Raw genomic sequence first — 20,928 nt, 5'->3', positions numbered from 1 at the left:
TGGACTCCTTCTGCATCGGAATTACGCGGGTCTTTGAGTCCTCCCACCTGGCGCGACCCCGTGCTAAAGCAGACGGGGCTGACGCAGTCACAGACTGTGATTAATTCACAACGTCTTAAATGTTGAAAAAAAATATATCTGACTTTCAAAATGGTAGTGAGGATTTCTGCAGTGTAAGAGGAATTCCTGTTTGGGTGCTCCGGGTGGCTTCGTGCTGAGCTGCGGGAATGAGGATCGTGGGAAGGTGCGTTTCCCACCGTGTGTCCCCACCCGGGGGGGGCATCCAGATGTACTCCCGCTTGTCGGCTCAGTTAAGATCACCCCAACACTGGCCCGAGAGACGTTTGTTCAACTGATCTTGAAACGAAGATGGAGACCACAGATCATCCCTTCCAGACGCCCTTCTGGACGCCCAGGAGCCTTCCCTCACCCCCTGCAGCTCTCAGCGTCGCGTTTTCCCCCCGCACACCCTTCTCCACGTTGCTCACGGTGTCCGGCCGCCCCGCGGTGCCACGGGCGGAGGACGGCAGCGCACCGCCCGTCTCTCGGCACGGTGGGTGCCGGGCGCTGACCTCCCCGTGCGCTCCGTTCCTCGACGTGCGGCCGCTGCGCCTCGGAGGGCGGCAGTCCCGTTCTGGGGAGGGTCGGGGGGACAGCGCTGCGCGACGATGGGTTCTGCGGGTCTGGGCCCGTGGAGCCGAGGAGGGAGGAGGTATTGACGTGGGGATCTGAGAGCGGAAGGATGGAGCACAGCCCCGCTGGGAGGGACACGGGGTACCGGCGGGTGCACCCGGCGCAGCGCGGCCAGCAGGGCGGGCAGGGATGCGCCCATCTGCAGCGCTCACGGGGAGCGCTCAGCGCAGGAGAGACGCGGAGACGTCGGAGCGCACAGAAACGCTCCCGGGAACGGGACCCCCCGTGCGGGGCCGGGCCGAGCGCTGCGGCCGGGAGAAGACAAAAGATCACCGCGGGGGAAGGGAGGGGAGGGGGCACGGCGGTGACTCCGCAGCCGCGTTACGGGCAGAGCCGCGGGGGCGGATTCTCCTCCCGCACCGCCCCCCGCCCCCCCGCTTTCCGCCCCCACCACGTCACCCCCCCGCCGCTCCCAGAGGTCTGCGGGGCCGTTCCGCGCCGCTCCGCCGCTCTGCGCGCATGTGCCGCGCCCGCACTCCCCCCGCGCGGCCGTTCGGAGCGGGGAACGATGAAGGACCGCACCGGGGAGCTGCGCGCCGTGAGTGCGGGGCGGGGGATGCGGGGCGCTCCCGGATGAGGAGATGGGGGGCTGCTGCCTGCCGCGTTCGCCCCTCGGTCGGCGCCGGTCCCCGCCGGTCTCCGCGGCCACGGCGGCGGTGCGGGGTCGGGTCGGGTCTCTCCGCGGCCCCCGCGCCCATTTTGCATTTCTGTTCTCCTCGCTCCGCCGATGTCGCGCTGCAGCCCCACGGCGCGGAGCCGTACGGGTCCCCGTGCGGGTGTGCGTCCCCGCTGGGAAATGGCTGGTCGGTAACGGCGGAGCCGACGCGTGCGGCTGTCCTCCCGGCGAGGCCTGTGCCCACGTCTGCCCGGAGCGGCGCTGGCGGTGCGTGGGGCGTTTGAGCATCTCTCGGTTCCTCTACGTGTTGGATATGAGGGGAAAAAAAAAAAAAAAGAATGAAATAAGAATCTCAGGAGAGATTTCGCCTCCCTCCTGCGGGAGATCTCCGCTCCGTGGCAGCACCGCGTGCCCGCAGGGGCGGTGCGGGGCCGCTGCTGTGCCGCCACACGGCGCCGTTCGGGGACGGCGGCTCAGCTGTTCCTGTATAGCGCCGGTCACAGTGCGGGGATGGGGTGGGATGGGGGAGCCTGGATGAGATGAGATGAGGTGAGGTGGGGTGGGGTGGAGGAGCCCCGGCAGCTCCGTACCCTTTGGGCGGGCTGTGCGCTGCGCTGCGTGCGGTCTGAAACGCGCGGCTGCAGGGCTGCAGGCAGCACTTCGTGCGGCCACCGGCGGTATCGGTGTCTGTAGGTCTTCGGTGACTGTTGGTTGTTGGCTTCCAGTGGGGCTGGTAAAGGCCCACCCCGATGGGCTGTCGGGCTGTGCCTCTCACGAAGAGCTGCGCGGTGCGCTGCTCGGGGCAGGGCGGTGTTGGGTGCTGCTGGGCGGGCTCAGCGCCTGTCCTGCTGGGCTGTGCTGTGGGAAACGCTGCAGAGATGCTCTCCTCCGGGCACAGCGGTGAAGTTGACCAAAATTGCTTTTTGCAACAGAGCCCTGTGCCCCTGTTCTCCATGTGAGCATCTTTGTGGCCCACGGTGCCAACTCTTGATGTGCAGAAGGCACCGTTAACCCTGAGAATAGATCGATTTACTTTTTTCAGTGCAGGATTCCTTTTGTTTTACAACCCTCTTGGTGACATGCCGTGTTTTCACACTGTCCTCTCCAACCTGAAGGGCGGTTTTAGTCGTTCAGCCCCACTCCTTCTGCTGCCTGCATGGGCATCAGGACTGTTGTATGGGAGCAAGATTGTGGGGGGGCAGTGTGGGAACAGCTGTGCTCAGCAGGCAGCACGCTGCTCAGGGAGGTGTCACTGCTTGGCCCCACCGCATCCCCACTGAGCTGCTGTGCTGGAGGGCTGCGGCACGCCGTGTCCCTTGGTGTGCCGTGGAGGCTCAGCCCGGCCCTCACTTTAATTGTGAGTGTCTTTGCCTTTGTGCGAGCTGCTCGGAAGCTGTACAAATGTTTGTTTTGTATCTCCCCGCTAATAAGATTGCTCAGGAAATATGCAAAATGATCACTACGGGCAGAATACGTACAGTAAGGCTCATTAAGCTAAGTACTGTGATAAATTGCTACTTCCAGAAAATTATGTGTGTTAACAAAAAGGAGGAGGGAAGCGCCAGCACCGGCCCCGGCAGCTGCAGTGGGCACAGACAGCCGTGGGGTCAGCCTCAGAGCAAAGCCACGGAGAGCAGACAGCGAACGGAGCGGTGCGGCTCAGGAAACAGAAACAAAGCCGTGCGCTGTAAATACCAGCCCAGGCATTGGGCCAAGGAGAGCGTTGGTACAGAAATATGGCGAGAGCCATTTCTGGAGCAGGAGGGATGGAAGGGCTGCAGAGCTGCTGTGGGCAGGGCAGCTGTCTTTAACAGCTGCTCAAGGTAGAGCAGAGCTCGCAGAGCGGCTGAGGCTGGTGGGGATCTCTGTGTCATGGAGTCGCAGTACGGTTGGGTTGGAAGGGGCTTTACAGCCTCTCAACACACCCCCTCCCGCCCCCTCTGCCATGGGCTGGGTACCCCCAGCTCAAGCTGCCCGGGTCCCCTCCATGGCCTGGGGCATCTCCAGGGATTGGGCACCCACAGCACTGGGCAGCAGTGCAGCGCCTCGCCGCCCTTGGTGAAGAATTTCTTCCTCACATCTAACCTCAACTTCTCCTCTTTTAGTATAAAATCTCTTGTCATCTAACTACTCAGCTTTCCTGTATGCCCCGTTAGGTGCTGGAAGGCTGCAGTGAGCTCTCCTCTCTTCTCCAGGCAGAACACCCCCAGCTCCCTCAGCCCGGCTCCACAGCAGAGGTGCTCCAGCCCTCTGAGCACCCTCGTGCCCTCCTCTGGACCCGCTCCAACAGCCCCACGTCTTTCTTGTGCTGGGGGCCCCAGGCCTGGGCGCAGGACTCCAGGTGGGGCCTCACGAGGGCAGAGCAGACGGGGACAGTCCCCTCCCTGCCCGCTGCCACCCCTCTGCTGATGCAGCCCAGGCTGCTGGCGGCTTTCTGGGCTGCACGCTGCTGGCTCAGCTCAGCTTTCCCTCCTCCAGAACCCCAAGTCCTTCTCTGCAGGGCTGCTCTCAAGGAGTTCTTCCCCCAGTCCGAACACATACCTGGCATTGCCCCTACCCAAGGGCAGCACCGTGCACTCAGCCTTGTTAAACCTCAAATGGTTAATGTGGGCCCACTTCTCAATGTTGACTGGTCCACGCAGGGACACCCACAGTGGGTGCCTGTGCACACGTCCAGACAGCTTTTGACCATTTCAACAGAGGAGACTCCAAACCTCTCAGGTTCCTCTGCTCACACAGCACAACAGTGCTCCCTGATGGTGTGGGGAACCTCCTGGGCTGCAGTTTGCTCCCATCCTGGCACTGGCAGTTTCCCATTCTACAGTGCTTCTGCTGCAGTGTCTGTTACAAATTCTTTAGCATTAAGCCTTCCTTTTGTCTTCTGTTGCTTTCAGATCTTCCAGTGGGACCTGTCAGACGTACAGCATGTGATGCACAAAACAAATGTTCATTTTGCCAGGAGACATTTCAGCTCTGCCTTCTGGGAGGGCTGATGTCTCTCATGGATGGTGCTGTTTCCTTTACAATCTAGATGAGAGCACCCAAGAAATTTCATCACTGTTTATAGCCAGCAAAGTCTGATGGGAGGGATGCAGGTGTTGCAAGCTGCATTGGTTTTCATGTCTTTCCCAGAGAAGTGAGCTGTGGGAGAAAGCGGAGGCGGAAGCTTTCAATTTCTCAGAGTAAATCTGTGTTCGTAGAATCAGAGAATGGCCTGGGTTGAAAAGGACCACAATGATCATCTGGTTTCAACCCTCTGCTATGTGCAGGGTCGCCAACCACGAGACCAGGCTGCCCAGAGCCACATCCAGTCTGGCTTTGAATGCCTCCAGGGATGTGTTTGACGGAGGATGAGCAGGGAGGGTCCCTTGGTGGAGGCCTGTGGGGCAGAGCTGCTCTGAGCTGCAGCCCCGCCTGCGCCAGGGGGACAGTGAGCATCTTCATGTCATGCTGAGCCCCTGCTCTGAGCTGTTGGTACCCATAGTGTGTCACTGAGGAATCCTTGAAGGCTTTGTGGTATCATGGATGCACCTGGCTGCCCTCAGCAGCAGGGTGGGATGGAGTGTGCCTCCTTCCAGAAGGGCTCTTAGGAGTTGGCCAGAGGTCTGACAGAGCCATCAGGCTTCACGCCAAAGGTTGGTAACATAATTCTGCAGTGATGAAAATAAACACCTAAGGACAAAACTCTTGGAAATTTTGTTCTCTGTTGTGCTGCTGGTGTTGGAAATTGGAAACACATGATGACTCATGCGGCTGTTGGTGAGTGATAGTCAGTTTTGCCTTCAACTTTTATTCATCGAAAGTTGCTGGTCCGAAATGCAGGCTGGTTTCAGTAATGCTGGAATTGGACATAACAGAAGGGTCCTGGGGGAGCTGCCTGGTGTGGGTGACGAGCTACTCTCCATCACGTTTGAAATGTCGTGGCTGTCAGCTGGAGTTCCTGGGGACTGGAAAAAGGGAAACATTGCTACCATATTCCCATATGGGGAACTGCTGGCCTGTGAGCCTTAGCTCTGTGCCTGGGAAGACCAGGAGACGTGGAGGAGACATTACGGCACAGGGGAGACAAGGTGACCCCAGGCAGCTGGCACAGCTTCAGCAAGGGCAGAGCATGGCTGACCCTCCTGGTGGCCTTCAGTGATGGAGTGATGGCGTTGGTGGGCAAAGGGAGGGGAGCTGATGTCATCTACCTGGACTTCTGCAAAGCCTTTGACATGGTGCCCCACCACATCCTTATCTCTAAGTCGGAGAGATACGGGTTTGAGTGGTGGGATGTTTGGTGGATAAGGAATTGGTTGGAGGGCTGTGGTCAATGAGTGTGCCAGGTGGAGGCAGGGATGAGTGGTGTCGTAGATGATGGGATTCAGTGCATCCTTAGACATTGAGCTGAGTGGTGCAGGGGATAGAACAGAAGGAAGGGATGGCATCCAGATGGACAGCGGGCCCATGGGAACCACCTGAGGTTCAACAATTTTCAACAATCAATCAGATGTGAGGGGAAATTCTTCACTCAGAGGGCACTGAGGTGCTGCACGCTGCCCAGAGCTGTGGGTCCCCATCCCTGGAGGTGCTCCAGGCCATGGATGGGCCCTGGGCAGCCTGAGCTGGGGGGCACCCAGCCCATGCAGGGATGGAGCTAGATGGTCTGTAAGGTCAGCTCCAACCTGAGCCTTTTTGTGATAAATAAATGGTGGCCTACATGCTATAAAATATCTACGGCTGTGAAATAGTCCATTTATTATGCTTCCTAGCTGTATTGTATATATATAGTTGCAAAAATTTCAGAGCCCAGACTGTTGATAGCACGAGCCGTGGTCTCGAGTGACTGCTCTCTCCAGAGACCATCCTCAGCTCTGGCAACACCTCCTGAATAGCTCCTGGCAGCACTTCTCCCTCTGGACTCCTGAACCTCACTCAGGCTGTGGCTGTAAAGTACAAAGGATAAGCAGAGCCCCCCAGGAGGAGGTGGTTGGTCGGTGGCAGGGGTACTCGGAACCACTTTCATATGAAGCAGAGCTTCGGTGACCTGACCTTGTGCTCCTGAGCGTGGCAGAGCTGTGCGTGCAGCTGGGCTGGGATGCAGCCTGGTGTCTATATGCATTGGTGCCGATAGGCTTTTAAGATGGCTGAGAGGAGATTTTTCTTGCTGTTCATCACTGAATTATTCTGACCTCATCCATCTTCACAGTGACGTGCACGGCAAGGAGCTGGAGCTGCACAGCCAGTGAAGGATGGCAGGAGCTCTGGATGGCTGCTGAGGGGATTCTGGGGGCTCCTGGGCTGGGAGATAGGAAGAGCCAAATGGTGTTTGGACACGTGTGTGCAGCTCAGCTCAGCAGACTGTACCGCAGAGGTGTCCATTCAGTGAGAACGGGTTCACCATGGAAGGGATGATGGAGAGCAGCAGCCTGCATTTCTGAGGGAAATGTTAATTTAATGGTCTTTTAAAGGGTGTAGCAGCTGTTGTGGCCTTTTTCTGACCTTCTGTGCTTCCGTGAAGCTCGCGTTTCCTCCTGTGGTGACGCAGGGTGGCACGTGGTGCTGGCCCTGCAGCCATGCTGACATGGGGTGGCTGCGGGCTCCGGCTGCGTGCTGCCCACTGCAGGCCTTGCCTAGGAGGGGGTTGTCCTGCAGGGCTGGGGCAGCTGGCAGAGGTTTGTGCCATCCCCTGGGCTGCTGAGTCCGCCGTGCCCTTGTGAGGTTCTGCTGCCGGCTCCTCAGATGCATCCGGATGCGGTCAAATCGATCCGCAGAGCTCACGGCACAGAGCAGGGGATGAGCTTGCGTGTGGTTGCTGCAGAGATAATAGAGACCTCGTTACCATCATGTCACAGCTCTCCCTGCCTGGGGCCTCTTGGTTTCCAGTGTGGAGCAGCAGGCTTCCAGCCTTTTCACTGGGGTTTGTGCTTCTCTGCTGTCTTTCAGAAATGATGCTTGGTTGAAGCAGAGGGATGTAATCTGCTCGCTAATGAATGTATTAGCAGCGTGCCTATTACCAAATGCTGGGAGCTGGGAAGCACGGTGTGCTGGGCATCCTCCCCAGCCCTGCTGTGCCTCGTGGTGCAAGTCTGTCTCTTGTAGCAGCTGCTTCCTACATGGTGCTGGGACTGTTGGGATGACAAGCTGACCCCACTTGGATCTAGACCAGAGCTTCACAGGTGTCTGGCCACCGCTTTGGGAACTTGGGGTGGCCACACTGGGCCATCTTCTGCAGCAGCTCTTGGTGAGAAACCCACGTGCTGTCCCTTGGGTCGATGCTTAGGTTTCCATGGGGAAGTTTGCTCAGATTTGTGTCTGCTTTGGCAGCAGTGTGAGGGAAGCTGCTTCGGCCCTAGGGTGACGGTGCCTTCAGTGCAGTGCTGTGGGAATGAAACAGGGCGAGGCGTGAGCTGTGCACCGAGCTGCGCTGCCGGGAATCGCTGGGAGCTGAGGTATGCTCTGCCCAGCTGGGGGCAGCTCTGTCCTTACGGAGTCCTGCTGAGCCCCACAGGTATCCGGGGGCCGCTGCTGCTCCTCGCCTGTTCCTGGGGCCGGGCAGTCGGCACGGTGCAGAGGGTGCTTCCAGTGATGCGGCTGGGACAGATGGTGCCCTTATGCAGCCCGCAGTGACTTCGTGGGAGTGACACGTGCCCTCCCCGCCATCAGGCTCCATCCGTGTAATTTCCTCTTCCCAGCCGGGCTCTTGTGCTGCTTTCCCTGCACACAGCAGGGCGGCACGGCGCTCAGTGCCTGCCCTAAATAACAGCACGTTGCGGGAGGGGATGACAGAAAGGAGCACAGGGGAACCTTATGACCTCTGGTGCTGTTCGGGGTCACGGCAGCACAAGGAAGACAGAAGAGGTGCTTGTTGCATGTGCTCAGCTGCAGATCTCCTGACAAAATGTCCCCTGCTCTATGCAGGACTGGGGGCACCAGGCGGCCACTGCTGGGCACAGGGTTTCCCCGGCTGTGCTGCAGCGCCGTCTGTCTTAATTAGCGGCAGATGGTTGATGCTGAAAACGAAGCACAGCGCAAATGAAGTGGGATTTGTGGTCACATGTAAAGCAAAATGCAAACGTGGATCCCAGAGCATTTTGTCGGCTTTGGGAGATGATGCTGTAACTTCTCCCGTGCTGCACTGCTGGGCTGGCTGCTAGAGCCTTCTTCATCATCCCCAGGGTTTGCTGTGTGACCCCATGGGGAATTCACACCAGTGGGGAGGAGGAGGGCAGATAGTGAATTCTGGGCTTCCGGGAACCAAATCGTGGGCAGGCTGAGTTTGGGAGGAGCTTCTGGAACCTTTGGTCCCACTCTGCCACCCAGGGCGGGTTGCCCCATACCATGTGCAGATGGCTTTTAAGCATCTCCAAGGAGGGAAATCTGTGGCCTCTCTGGGCGGCCTGTGCCAGTGCTTGGTCACGCACACAGCACTTCATTGTGTTCTGAGAAACCTCCTGTGTTCCAGTGCCTCTCATGCTGGCCCTGAGTGCCGCTGACAAGAGCCTGGCTGTGTTCTCTTTGCACCTTTCCTTCAGGTACTAATAGACACTGATAAGATCCCTCTGGGTCTCCTCCAGCCTAAGCAGCCCCAGCTCTCCATCTCTCCCCATGACATGGTGTTCCGGACCCTGAATTATCCTTGCGGCCCTTCACAGATCTCTGCCCAGTGGCTCCAGGTCTTTCTTGTGCCAAGGATGGAGATCTGGATCCAGAACCCCCATGCTGAGCAGAGGGAAGAGTGACCTCCCTTGGCTGGCAGGCACTGCTTGGCCTGATGCAGCCCAGGATGCCATCAGCCTTCCTTCTGGGAGGGACATCACTGCCTCATGGTCAGCTGCGGGCCAGCTGAGCACCTCTCCTCAGTGCCAGCTCTGTCCTTTGGAGGGGGACGTTACCATCAAGGCAACCCAGCATGCAGGGTTACTAGAAAGGGTTTGTGATAATTTCTGTGACTGTGCTGTGTAGGCACTTCCTTGCTTACCAACAGGTGCTAGAGGTGACTCTACTTAAATCCCATTTTGTTGATCCTATGATTCCTCCATCACATGGTCTCATCCCTCCCACACAGGGCTGCTGGTTACTCTTCCCTGCAGTTCTTACGAGGTCAGGCATTGCATCCTCCTAGCAAAAAGTGTCTTTTCCTTGGTTTGCCAGGTGGGTCCCATCTCTCCAAGTGGATGCTGATCCTCATGGCCTCATCACAGAACCTCAAACCCTGCTGCCAACAGCAGATCTGCAGCCCAGCATTGAATCATGCCCTGCACGTACCCTGCTCCACATAGACAAGGCTGGGAACAACTCTGGTCCGTGCCCCACAGCTCTGTCATCCTTTCTGATGCTGGACACCCTTCTTTGGCCCACAGATGGGTCTGGGCAGCAATAGTGCTCTTTGTACCCATTGGGGGCAGACTGTCACATCTTAGTAGCTCTCGGATATCTTTGGATATGGCTTTCATGGCTACCAAAGCAAATAGTGCCATGAGCAGTGGCTAGAATAGAAAGCTAGGGTCTACTCTAGAGGGCTCCACCCAACCCAGCCATCCTAGGTTGAAAAAACAGTTTTCAAACGGAAAAAGCCAGCTGTCACCTGGCATATTTCAGGGTGAGAGGAATTCTGTAGATCCCTGCTATCTGTATTGGCCAGCTGTGTGCATGTGTGAATGGAGCGCAGGGCAGTGAGCTGCTGTGTGGCAGCGTGCAAAGTGTGTGGCAATAATTAAATGAACAAAGACAGCCCTCACTGTTAAATATTCCCCATTCCACTTGCTGCTTCAGACAGAGTATGAAGAAACTTTTCTACCCCATTACTTTTCCATTTCCCTCTGTCATCTATCTTCTTCGGATGATGTCTTTTAAATGTCTCCGTATACAGAGGATATGAAGACTGTCATTTTTCTTCCCACTGTGAGTTTGTGGTCCCTGCCTTGCTGGGACACAAGGTGACGATGACATACACATGTTACTCCAGAGAGGGACCCCCCCCCCGCATCCTTTACCTGCTGAGCTTTTACCAGTTTGGATGTATTTTCTGTTCCGTCCCATCTTTCCTGGGCTCCTTAAATCCACCCCGTTGTCCCATTCCTGTTGTTGCAGAGCTGAGGACAGCTCAGGGAGCACATCAAGTTCTCCCATCAGGTGTGTGTGGCCATAATGAGCCTCCGATGCTCACCATGGCAGGCTGAGGGTTGGCACGGCCTGCTGCACAGTGATGTTCATCGTATCTTTGTTGCTGGAGCCGGATGCCATCTGCTTTCTGGAGCTGCCCATGGTGTAGCAGTGCTGTCCTAGCTGCTGGGAGCTGCTGAGGGAAGGGGCAAGCGGTGGTGCGCCCAAGGGGAGCTCCTGGGTGGGTCTGTTTGTTTGCAGAAAGAACTCATTGATCCTTCTCTCTGTCTTGTTGCAGGCGAAGGACAGTGATGACGATGATGAAGTCACCGTCAGTGTGGACAGGGACCGCTTCATGGATGAGTTCTTTGAACAGGTGAGAGCTCTCATCTGTGATGCGGGTTCCCAGGGCAGGTGGTCCAGTTGGGGTTGGATGTCCTGCCCTGACTGATGCTGTCTGCTGCAGGTCCCTGGGCTTGCACCAAGCACTGAATAGCAGTTGCCACACAGGTCATTCCTGACCCCAGGGCTGCTCCTGTAGAATGCAGCGGGGCAGCTGAGCCAGCTGACTGCTCAGTGGGAGCATGGGAGGCTGTGACACAGGCTGCCATGTCGGAGGCTTTCTTGCTGCAGCCATGAGTGCCTCCGGAGTGCCATCAGAGCAGACAGGCTCTAACGTGTCTCCTGAAGGCACCTCTACAGAGTAGCACTTTCTGCATGGGACTGATTTAATTTTGAGCCTCTCGTTACCAAACAAGAGGCTGTCTTATGGCATGTGGGTGGCAGTGAGATATGCACGCGGTTTTTTAGCCTACCCTTAGCATGGCATGTGTGTAGGGGGTGTAGAAATGTATCTGTGCAGGCAATGGAGTGTGGAATGAAAAATCTGACATGCGGTTGAATGAAGATGAGCAAAGTGGTGGTGTGAGTTGAAGAAGACAGAGCTGAGTGCAGGCAGAGGGCACAAGTAGAGGTTCCCAGTCTCGATGATGCCGTCTCACTTCCTCATCTCCTTGAGGTGCAGGGAAGATCTCAGCATGGAGAAATCTCATCTCATTTGACCCTGCTGCCACCACGAGTGAGGGACAAAGAGGAGTCCTCAGCCCTTGGAGCAGAGGCTGGGGTCTGAGCCAGGGCTGGGCAGCGCTGGTACAACCTGAGCCACGTGCTTCATGTCAGAGCTGTGGAGTCTGGAAATTCATAGATCTGATGCTCATTTAAACAGGTCCCCAGTATTTCTCAGTTTATCACAAGGCATGCAGGACCCAGAGCTTATACTGCTTTGCTCTAACTGCAGAGCTGGTTGCTGTGATATGGAAAGCTTGATTTCATGGCAGTCCTGCAGTGTGAGAATTCACTGGAAAACAATCGCCCAGGAAGACCTTTGTTAAAAGTCAGATGTGCCATGGATGCCTTTCAATAGCTTCTCACGGGAGTCTTGTGTTCTTTTCTGTCTCCACAGGTGGAAGAAATACGAGGGTTCATCGATAAAATCTCAGAGAACGTGGAGGAAGTGAAGAGGAAGCATAGTGCCATTCTTGCTTCACCCAACCCTGATGAGAGTGAGTAAGCTGGGAGCTGCTCGTGTCCCTGCTGGCCGTGGGGCTGCTCCTGGGCTGGGCAGATGGGTGGAAGTCTCCTTGTCTGCAGGCAGTGATTGCTGGAAAACTCCATTCCTGAGGTGGCCGATGGTTGTGGGGGTCTCACATTGGTGGCAGCGCAGCTCCACCATGCTGCTCTCTCACTTCCCCTCCTCAAAAGCCCGGGGGAGAGAATATGAAAACAAATTGAGATAAAGAGAGGGAGATCACGAACAGCTACCGTCATGGGCAATACAGACCCAGCATAAGGGAGGCTAATGTGATTTATTGCCTGTTACTCACAGTGACAGTGCTGTCAGTGACTACCACGTGTCCTCCCCCCACCCTCTCCTCCCTTCCCCTCTGAATAGCACAGGGGAGGGGTGCTGTGCTCAGCCCCTATTGCTCTGTCTCTGCTGCTCCCCCGCTGCCTCTGCTCCATGTGGGCTCCTTCACAGCTGCATGGGGAGATCTGCTCTGCCTGGTGCCTGTGGGCTGCATGGGGACAGCCTGCTCCTCACCCTGCTGGGGGCCAGGAACCCCGCTTTGTGAGCCCAGTACAGCGATCCATGTGAGAGAAGGATGAGACCTACACAGAAAGGAGAAAGGAAAGACTCCCGGTGGCTTTCTGACCTTGAGAGAGAAGGTGAGGTTTCAGAGAGGCTGGTGGAGAATTCCTGAAGGACAGGGCAGAGAGGCTGAAAATAGCAGTGGCAGTTTTGAGGCTGGGTGGCTGCTTTCTTGCTCTTGCCCAGCCTAAGTGCTTGTTCAGCATCTCCGTTTGTATCTGTTACACCAACTGCAGGCAGAACAGGCACAGCCTGTGCTGACTCGGCATCAGGAGCCAATGGTACAGCCCTGTGAGCCTGCAGTGTGTGCTGCTGGCCCTGTCCCCTCCGTCCTTCAGGATGTCTCATTGCTGACTTGAAGCTGTGCCCTGATTGCCAGCTGAGGTGCTGGGGCGGTCACTGGAGGTACTTGATGAGGGCAGCTGGTGGTTCTCAGCACGGGGACTTTCCAGTTGCAAAGAGGAGCACCACGTCTCAGGCTGCTGTTTGCCCGTCCTCTAGGCTCAGTTGCTCTGTGCTTGCAGTATAGGATTTAGCAGTGTTTCTGTTTGGGTGTTGTTAGGAAGGAGCTGTTGATGCTTTGCTTCCCGCTGCCGGGCACACGCAGCATGCAGCAGCCTGCTCAGCGCTCAGCCACTGCTCCAGCTGTAAAGGGCACTCATGGCCTCAAAGTACGATCTATTTAAAAGTCTGAGATCTGCAGCGAACAAGATACTGTGACATTGATGTGACTTCTAGAAGGAGGAACATTGAGAGTGCTTCTGGTTTTGTTTTACAAAATTACCTTGCCTTGGTATTGCAGAAAATTCTGCACATGATGCCAGAAACCATTTGGGCAGCACAGAGGAGCCTCTGCATTGTTAAGTAATCCATGTTTTGTAACACTGTCGCACATGGAGAAGGTGCAGTGGGGCTGGCCAGGTGCTCAGTGGTAGGAGGCAGCAGCAGATCGAAAAGAGCTGGAGCTCAGCCCTGTATTTTGGTTGGTGTTTTAGGAGTTGAACCCTCGGGAGCATTGCTTCAGTGCTTCAGCATCTTGTAAGACCTCCATTGCAAAGGTGGTGGGAAATGATTCCTCTGAGTTTCAAAAAAAAAAAGATACAGACTTGTAATTGCTGTCTGGAGGCAGCTGTGCTGCTGGTGGTGCTGCCTGGCTCTGTGTGGTTTGGCTCCTGCTCGAGGAAGTGCAGAGCAACATGGGGAAGCACACGCTGGAGCTGCACGGCCTTGGGGCAGGGCTTCAGAAGGTGGGAGCAGAGCTGGGCTGTTAAGCTGCGAAACGGATCAAGCAATGGTTAGAGATGCTGCTGGAGCACCAAGATGATGGATGGAGGGATGGAGGGATGCACAGTGGCTTAGTTGTTTGCAGGGCATCTAACAGAGGAGAGGCTTTGCAGGGACAGTCCTGCCGGAGCCTGCCTTGTGGATGGCCGTGCTCAGGCAGGCACAGGAACTGCCCCTGTGAAGTGGAGGGGTCAGGGCTCAGTGTGACACCTGCCGTGCCTGCCTGCGTAGTGCCAGGCTGCACTCGTGTCATCGTACTCCTCTCCTCCCTCCCCTGGTCTCTTCTGGCTGCACAGACTGTTCTCGGATCTGCGGTGCCGCTGCCGCCTGTGCTTATTTTGGTGCCCTGTGGGTGGGCATCTGCCTCGCTTTGCCATCGTGCCAGTGAGGTGGGGGGGACAGGAGCACCTCCCTGCCGAGCATCTCTGCACCTGCTGCAGCTCCACCTGCAGGCGTGGGTGCTGGGGCTGTGTGCCTGCACTGAGGGGCCGCTGCTGCAGAAATAAATTCCTGCTAGATCTGTTCTTAAAATCCTTCCTGCTGAGCTGCTGCCTCTGCTGCCCCTCGTGGTGCTTGAAGCAGGCCATTAGCCTATGGTGCTTGGGCTGGGCTGGTTCCCAGAAGAGGTGGCTTTGAATGTTAACTCACTTCACAGAGAGGGATTAAATGATGTTTTGCTGGAGCTGTCGGGAGGGACTTCTGTGCCATTCATCTTCTCGGCACACAGCTTTCCTTCCCGCTTCCATGCCCGCGGTTCCTTGGTGCTGAGTTATATAAGAGATGCTGTTTGGTGAATGAGTTGCCTCCGGAAACATAAATCTTCAATCTGAAGTCATGTCTTTCAGCCTGTCAGCTCAGCCCCTCTCTGCAGGCGTCAGAAGACCCGACAGATATCTCAAACCTCGCAATGGATCCATTATTGCTCTGCAGTGAGGCAGAATTTCCCCTGGTGCAGCTCCCAGGTCTTTGCACAGCTTTGTGCTGAAGGAGGTGCGAGCTATTTGGGGAGAGGTCTCATGTTCCTAACAGAACATCTGATGGCAGATAGCTGTTCCAGGTGGTCGAGGAAGCAAATCGTAGCTGCTGGGCTCTGTGTGACATGTTGAAGCAAAGCTGTCTGCTGCTAAGAAGGCAATTTTGGGTCATCTCAAAGCCTCAGTGCTGGCTGTGCACCTCTGAGGGGGCTGCGTCTTTCACTGTTGGTAACCTTGGTGCTCACCAGGTCCTTTGGCAGTGTGTTACAGCTGGCAGCCTGCTCTCCGAGCATTGGGGCAGAGCACAGGTCCCAGCACTGTGCCACGCTGTGAATGCCCGCCGTGTGCTGAGGATGGAGAAGGCTATGCCCAGGGGTGCTCCTGGCTCGCTGCATCATGCCTCTGTCTCACACCAAGATGCTTTCCATAACCCTTTTGTGCATTCCTGAGTTTCTCCAGATCCATCTTGAAGTAGTTTTGTTTCTTGTCCCAGTAATTCCTGTTAAAGGGCCGCTCCAGGACTTAATATCCAGTGGTCAGGATCCATCTTCTCATTTCCAGCCTGAGTCTATTTATGATCGATTTAAATACCAACATCATTGCAAGAACAAATATATTTAGCTTAAATAGCTCTTTGCCCTTCTGGCTTCATCCTGTCAGGTCCATGCAGCAGCCTGTTCATTTTGGAAGGACTTTACACAATCTCTGCCCTTTCCCGTCCCCTGCCACCTGCCCCCCCAGTTGCTGGGGGCTGCTCTTGCCCCATGGAGCTGTTTGCTGTAGCAGAGCTGTATCCCCATTTTACCTGGATGTCCGTGCGCTTGGCCCTCAGCTCCTGCACCTTGCTGTGGTGTGCCAGTTTCCCCTTTCCCCGTGCAGTTGTGCTTTGCTTCTGTCCAATGGTGTGCCACGTGCTGGACCAGCTGAGATTCTCCTTCAGCATGCAGCTGCTTGCATGCCCAGGTTTGTGGTCTCTGTTTTCTGCTCCATCATCCTGAGTGCTGCTGGGTGAGCTGCCACACTGAGTGAACGCAGAGTAAATAGCAATTAACTGCAGTCTGATTCATTGGCAACATAAAAAAAGAAACAAACAAACAAAAAAACCCAAACAACAAACCAAACCCAATTGTCTGCTCTGTGATTATTTTGGGCTTAATTTAGACCAAACAGTGGTCCTTTTGGAAGATGTGTGTGTGTGGCCTTTGCAGAGCTGCCCCTGTGTGGGTCTGCATCCCACAGCGTGCCATGGAGTGGGATGGGATGGGATGGCGGCAGGTGATCCCTCCAGCAGACAGCATCCAGACCCAGCAGCACACACTCCGCAGCTGTACCTTGGCTTTCTCTCACTAAATCTCCTTTGTCTTGGTGTTGACAGAAAGGGATAATCCGTTATTTGCCAAAATGAGTTTAGTGAGGCTGAGATGAGCAAGCTGTAAATCCTGTTACTGGGGATTACGTGGGCACTGCTGCATATTGCAGGGCTGGGGGCCCTGTGCTTTCCAGGCACGCTGAGAGCAGTAACGCAGGCTGTGGCCATGACTGGGACAGCAGGATGGGGCCGGGGACCCTGCGGTCATCCACAAGAACTGGCTTTGCAGAGCTGTAACTGTGTCCATCCCAGACTGTGGGATGATGAATTGGAAACAGCTGGTGGGAATTTACTGATGAAAACCCATCTGGGATGGGGTGGCTGGAGAAATGGCTGCTGTGTTTCAGGTGAGGAGTGGATTGAAGTGGAAATTTTAGGCAAGTGGTGTAGGAGGGGCAGGGGGATGGAGAAGGATATCGGAGTGCTGAAGAGGTTGGGAAGCACGGAGAAACCCTAGGAATTCTAAAATCGCCATTTATAGAGCAATTTTCTTCTGATGCTCCAGCAGCAAGAAAGGTGCCGTCACTTGCACTAATTGGGAGTGCTCTGTTTCTGTGCGGGGCGCAGGGGAAAGCCAGCTGACGCGTCGGTGGGAGCCCAACCCGAGCCGTTCTGTGATCCGGCAGCTCCCAAGCAGCGCAAGGAGGCTCCCGGCTCCCCTCGCTCCGGGTGACGGGATGGACGGTGCAATCCATGCGGTGTCGGCCAGAAGCCTCTCCCGTTGCCCCCCGTATTTCCGGGCTGCAGCACGCCGGGCTCCGTCCTGCGCCGCCCCTCCCCTGGCGCTGTGCCCCGGGCTGCTCCCGACCCCGCTGCGCCCAGACGTTCGTGTGAGGGATGGAGAGCCGGGGGGGTGCGAGGAGAACGCTGAGCACGAACAGAATCTGTGCTCTCGGCTTGGAGAGGAACGTTTGATTCGGTGCTCAGAAATGGTACGCAGAAGGTGGCCTAATACTACGGTGTGGTAAAGAAATAAAGTATTTTTAGAGGAAGATTGGGAAAATAATCCTGTTTGTTTTCCAGAAAGCTATTAATACTGCACTGAAGTGTATCTGCTTGAATTGCTGCAGTGTTGCAATGTTGTTCCAAATCTTTCAGCGCTCGGTTTTGGGAGAAAATATTTCCACAGAAAATATCTCCCCGACCTCCCTCCTCCCCAGATGCCGTTCGTTTTTTGCCTTCCGTCGCCGCCCACCCGCGGCACGTCGCTCCCGCCTACAGCCCCAGCACGGCGCTGCTTTGCTCCCACTGCTGCCGTGGCTGCGGCCGGGGACGCTGCCCGGCGGAGGGGCGGCTGCTCTGCAGCTGCACGGCGGCTCTTGGGAGCGCCGAGCGCCAGGAAGGTGCTCAGTTGCTGCAGGGGCGTTGCTGCCCGCTCGCTGTTAATTGGGAGCCCTGCAGAGCTGCGCCCTGGCGGCGACCAGCCCCGGTTTGCCTCACGCTGCCTCTGCCGAGCTCCGCAGTGCCGCTGGGTGCCCTGTCGCTCACAAGGCACGTGGGTGTCCACGCAAGTGTTTGTCAACCTGAGCAGGGTGTGCAGGCTGCCAGGAGAGCAACCATCTCTCTCCTTCCTTTCTGCCCTGGCCTCGGTGCAGCGCTGGCTGCCCATGCAAATGCTGCAGGTGGTTTTGCACTGTGTGTGTCCCTGGGCTCTGCTCCACTGCCTCTCTTGGGGCTGAAAGTTCTGGAAACCCAAGCTGCTGACTTAACCTTTGTTTAGAGTCGACTTATTCTGTTGCAGCTCCTTGAAATCTGCTTCTGACCACGGAAAAGAAGGAGCAGGTATGAGCAGGAGCTCGTTGCAGCTTCTCGGCGCGTAAATCATGTGGTGAGAGCTGCAGGTACAGCTGCACAGTGAGTCCCAGCTGGGGCATCGGCTGTTTGGAATTCACCTAAAACTCCAGCAGTTGTAAGGGCTCAGATAGGGGTGAGCTTTGTAAAAGCTCGACCTGCTTGGGATTAGCAGTGAATTAGCAGCTTGCTCACTGAGGTGCAGGCCTGGTTAGCAGCCTCCCTTTGTTTGCCCCGGTGTGCCTTTAATTCCCAGCACGTGGCATGGCTCGGCTGTGCCCGTGTGTGCTGCGTTCCGCCCTGCTGCCTCCGGGTGCGGATCCCCTCACTGTCCCCCCAGCCAAAGCTCTGCAGCGGTGTCACTTCACATCAGTGGTGATGAAGCAGCTGCGCTGCGGGCTGTCCTGCCTGTGGGAGCATCTCCTGGGCCATGAGCTCAGCCCTGGGCCCATGCCAGCTGGTGGCCGTGGGGCAGAGTCCCACTGTGTAAGAAGCCAGTCCCCTCCTGCTGGTAAGCTCCCCTTGTGTGCCTGCAGGCTGCCGTGAGGTCTCCCCTTGTGCTCATCCCTTTTCCTTCACCCAGGTCATAGTTTGCTTGGTTGTGTTTTCTGTTGTCTTGGCGGAGGTGCTCCGACCTAACCCTTTTGCCAACACTTTGACTTGATGAGGTTTTTCATCTCAGTGCCCCAATCCTTTCCCCGGTGCCCATGGGTGCTGGATTATGGGGCTCTGTGTCTGCTCACTCTCCTGAGCAGGCTCATGGTGCTTCTGACTCAGTGGGGACTTAGGGTATGTCATCAGTTCTTATTCACAGAATCACACAATTAGAGGTTGGAAAAGACCTCTAAGATCATCCAGTCCAACTGTCCACCTACCGTCCATATTGCCCACTGAGCACATCACTCAGTTCCACATCTGCCCTTTCCTTGAACACCTCTGTGGATGGTGATGCACCACCTCCCTGGCAGCCTGTGCCCCAGTAGTGCTGGTTGTGTCACAAGAGATGGCAGTCGTATTTGGGATGGCAGCTGTTGGGGGGATGCAGAAACCGTCACTTATCTTAGATGTCATGGTGTGTAGGGCTTGGCTGTGGGGTCATTTCGGGTCTTGTCTCCAAGCAGCTGCAGAAAGCTGGGCATGTTGTGGGGCTGCTGAAGGTGATGGCCAGGTGACATCCCGCGTTATTCACCTCTGTTCTCCATCACTGCTTAGCTGGTGGATTTCTGCCAGAATGGAGAAATACAGAGCTGGTGATCAGCAGCTGATCTGCTTTTATCTTCCTTTGCTCCAACAGCTCCAAAAGGAGTGGTCTGGGCTCTGGTCGAGCAGGTGGTGTAGATGCAGGAAGTAGGGCTGAGCCCCACATGGCAGCTATGTAACGCCCAGCACACGTGGGCAGGGACCCCAAATCACAGCCTTGGGGGGTTGTGGGAAACAAAGGATGTGGGGGAACAAAGCCCCCTAAAAATCCCAGTCTGAATTCTGCATGTAATAATAAGCAAATGAAGCTGGATGGTGTGTGGAAAAGCTGCACTTGTGTGGGAGCAAGATGTTTCTGATGTGAGTGCACAGAATGTGACAGACCCTCAACATCAGAGCAGTGTGGAGGGGCCAGGAGATGTTGGGCACAGGGTTATCTGGGGACTTCTCATCCACCCAGGAAACCCCATGAGTTGTAGCTTCAGACTAAGCAGAAAGAGAATTCTTTTGGCAAAATAAAATGCAAATAGCAATGGATTGGAAAAGCAGCGGGGAATGTGCACAGCTGACAGATGCTGATGTGGTTACTTTATATGGGAAGCAAAAAGGGGTGAACTGCGTGGCTGCAGGAGGGGGAGGATTTGGGGCTGTAGGTACATGCTGGAAGCCGGCAGCTTGGCAGCTTGCTGCCTGTTGTAGCTGGTAGCCCTGCAGCAAGGTGCATGTGTCTTGTGCCAGCATCCATGCGCAGGGTCTGTAACAGCAGAGTTTACACATGCTACCTGAAATGTCAGCATCAATTTGCCAGTACATTTGATTAAAAAAAAATAAAATAGTGTGCATTTGCTAGGAAAATGAGGGAGAAAGTGTTGTCATTTGAAGCAGGATGGCTGCAGCTGCACAGTGCTGGGATCTAAGGTGTTCTGAGCAGAGCACAGTACGCCCCAGGCTCCCACCTCGGTGGCTGTGCTCTTCCAGAGCCCCCAGCTGTCCTGTCTGCCTGAGAGACTGGGGCTGCTGCAGAGAATCGCCTTCTGAAGGCAGGCAGCATCAATCTTGAGCTGTTCTGAACATCGGCGTTGCCTGCTTTGAGCATCTTGCAGTCTGGTGGTATTGTTAATGAGCTTCCAGGCCCCAGAGAGGTGGAGCAGAACTGCATTTCCCTAATTGAGTTATCAGATTAGTAGCAAAAATGCAAATGAAAGAGCTGCTTTGGATACAAGGGAAAAGAGTCAAAACTAAGCCCCGCGGAGTGGTGGTTAATCAGCAAGGGAGGGTGAGGGAAGGAGATGCAGAGCAGCTGGGATGCGGCTACTGATTTCAGGCTGGGCTGTCCCCTAGCAGATCTTCCTTCTTAATTAGACGAAGCTGTAGATGATTGATGCATTTATTGAGTCACTTCTTGAGTGCACCCTGCTGGTAAAAGATCTCACAAAGGGTTAATAGGTGATTAATCAGCACTGAGGTACACAATTAGTCAACTGGTGTGGACTCCAGCAGGTCGGAACTTGGCTGCTGATCTGCACATGTGGTGGGTGCAGAGCTGAAGAACAGCTCAGGCACAGACTGCAGCCCCTCCTGAGCCACTTAGTTGTGCATCTCTAACACAAGGAGTGGTCCCTCCTTTGATGGCTCAGATGTCAGAAGAAGGAGGGCTGGAATTTCAAACAAAGGGCACCTGGCTCTGAGTGTCCTCCTGTGTGGAGAGCTGCTTGGTTTGTGCTGAGCTTGGAAGGAGCAGTGCCATCCCCTCCACTTCTTTGCATCC

General features: G+C 55.8%; 1 protein-coding gene across 2 annotated transcripts in view; it reads left to right on the top strand.

Moving 5' to 3' along the window:
- The first annotated feature begins 1,077 nt into the window (after positions 1–1,077).
- STX1A (syntaxin 1A) overlaps positions 1,078–20,928 on the top strand; it is a 46,151-nt gene continuing 26,300 nt past the window's right edge. For both annotated transcript variants that reach the window (XR_014887570.1, XM_085240847.1), the window contains exons 1-3: positions 1,078–1,231; positions 10,692–10,769; positions 11,856–11,955. Coding sequence is in view for 1 of the 2 variants with exons in the window: in XM_085240847.1 (XP_085096973.1) it covers positions 1,202–1,231; positions 10,692–10,769; positions 11,856–11,955 (208 nt within the window). In the remaining variant the exon portion in view is untranslated. The remainder of the gene's footprint in view (positions 1,232–10,691; positions 10,770–11,855; positions 11,956–20,928) is intronic.

The sequence above is a fragment of the Meleagris gallopavo genome, chromosome 21 (genome assembly GCF_905368555.1).
Source record: "Meleagris gallopavo chromosome 21, MGAL_WU_HG_1.1, whole genome shotgun sequence".
Taxonomy (NCBI): domain Eukaryota; kingdom Metazoa; phylum Chordata; class Aves; order Galliformes; family Phasianidae; genus Meleagris; species Meleagris gallopavo.
The sequence above is the reverse complement of the archived record's forward strand: the minus strand, read 5'-3'. Positions and strand labels throughout refer to the sequence as shown.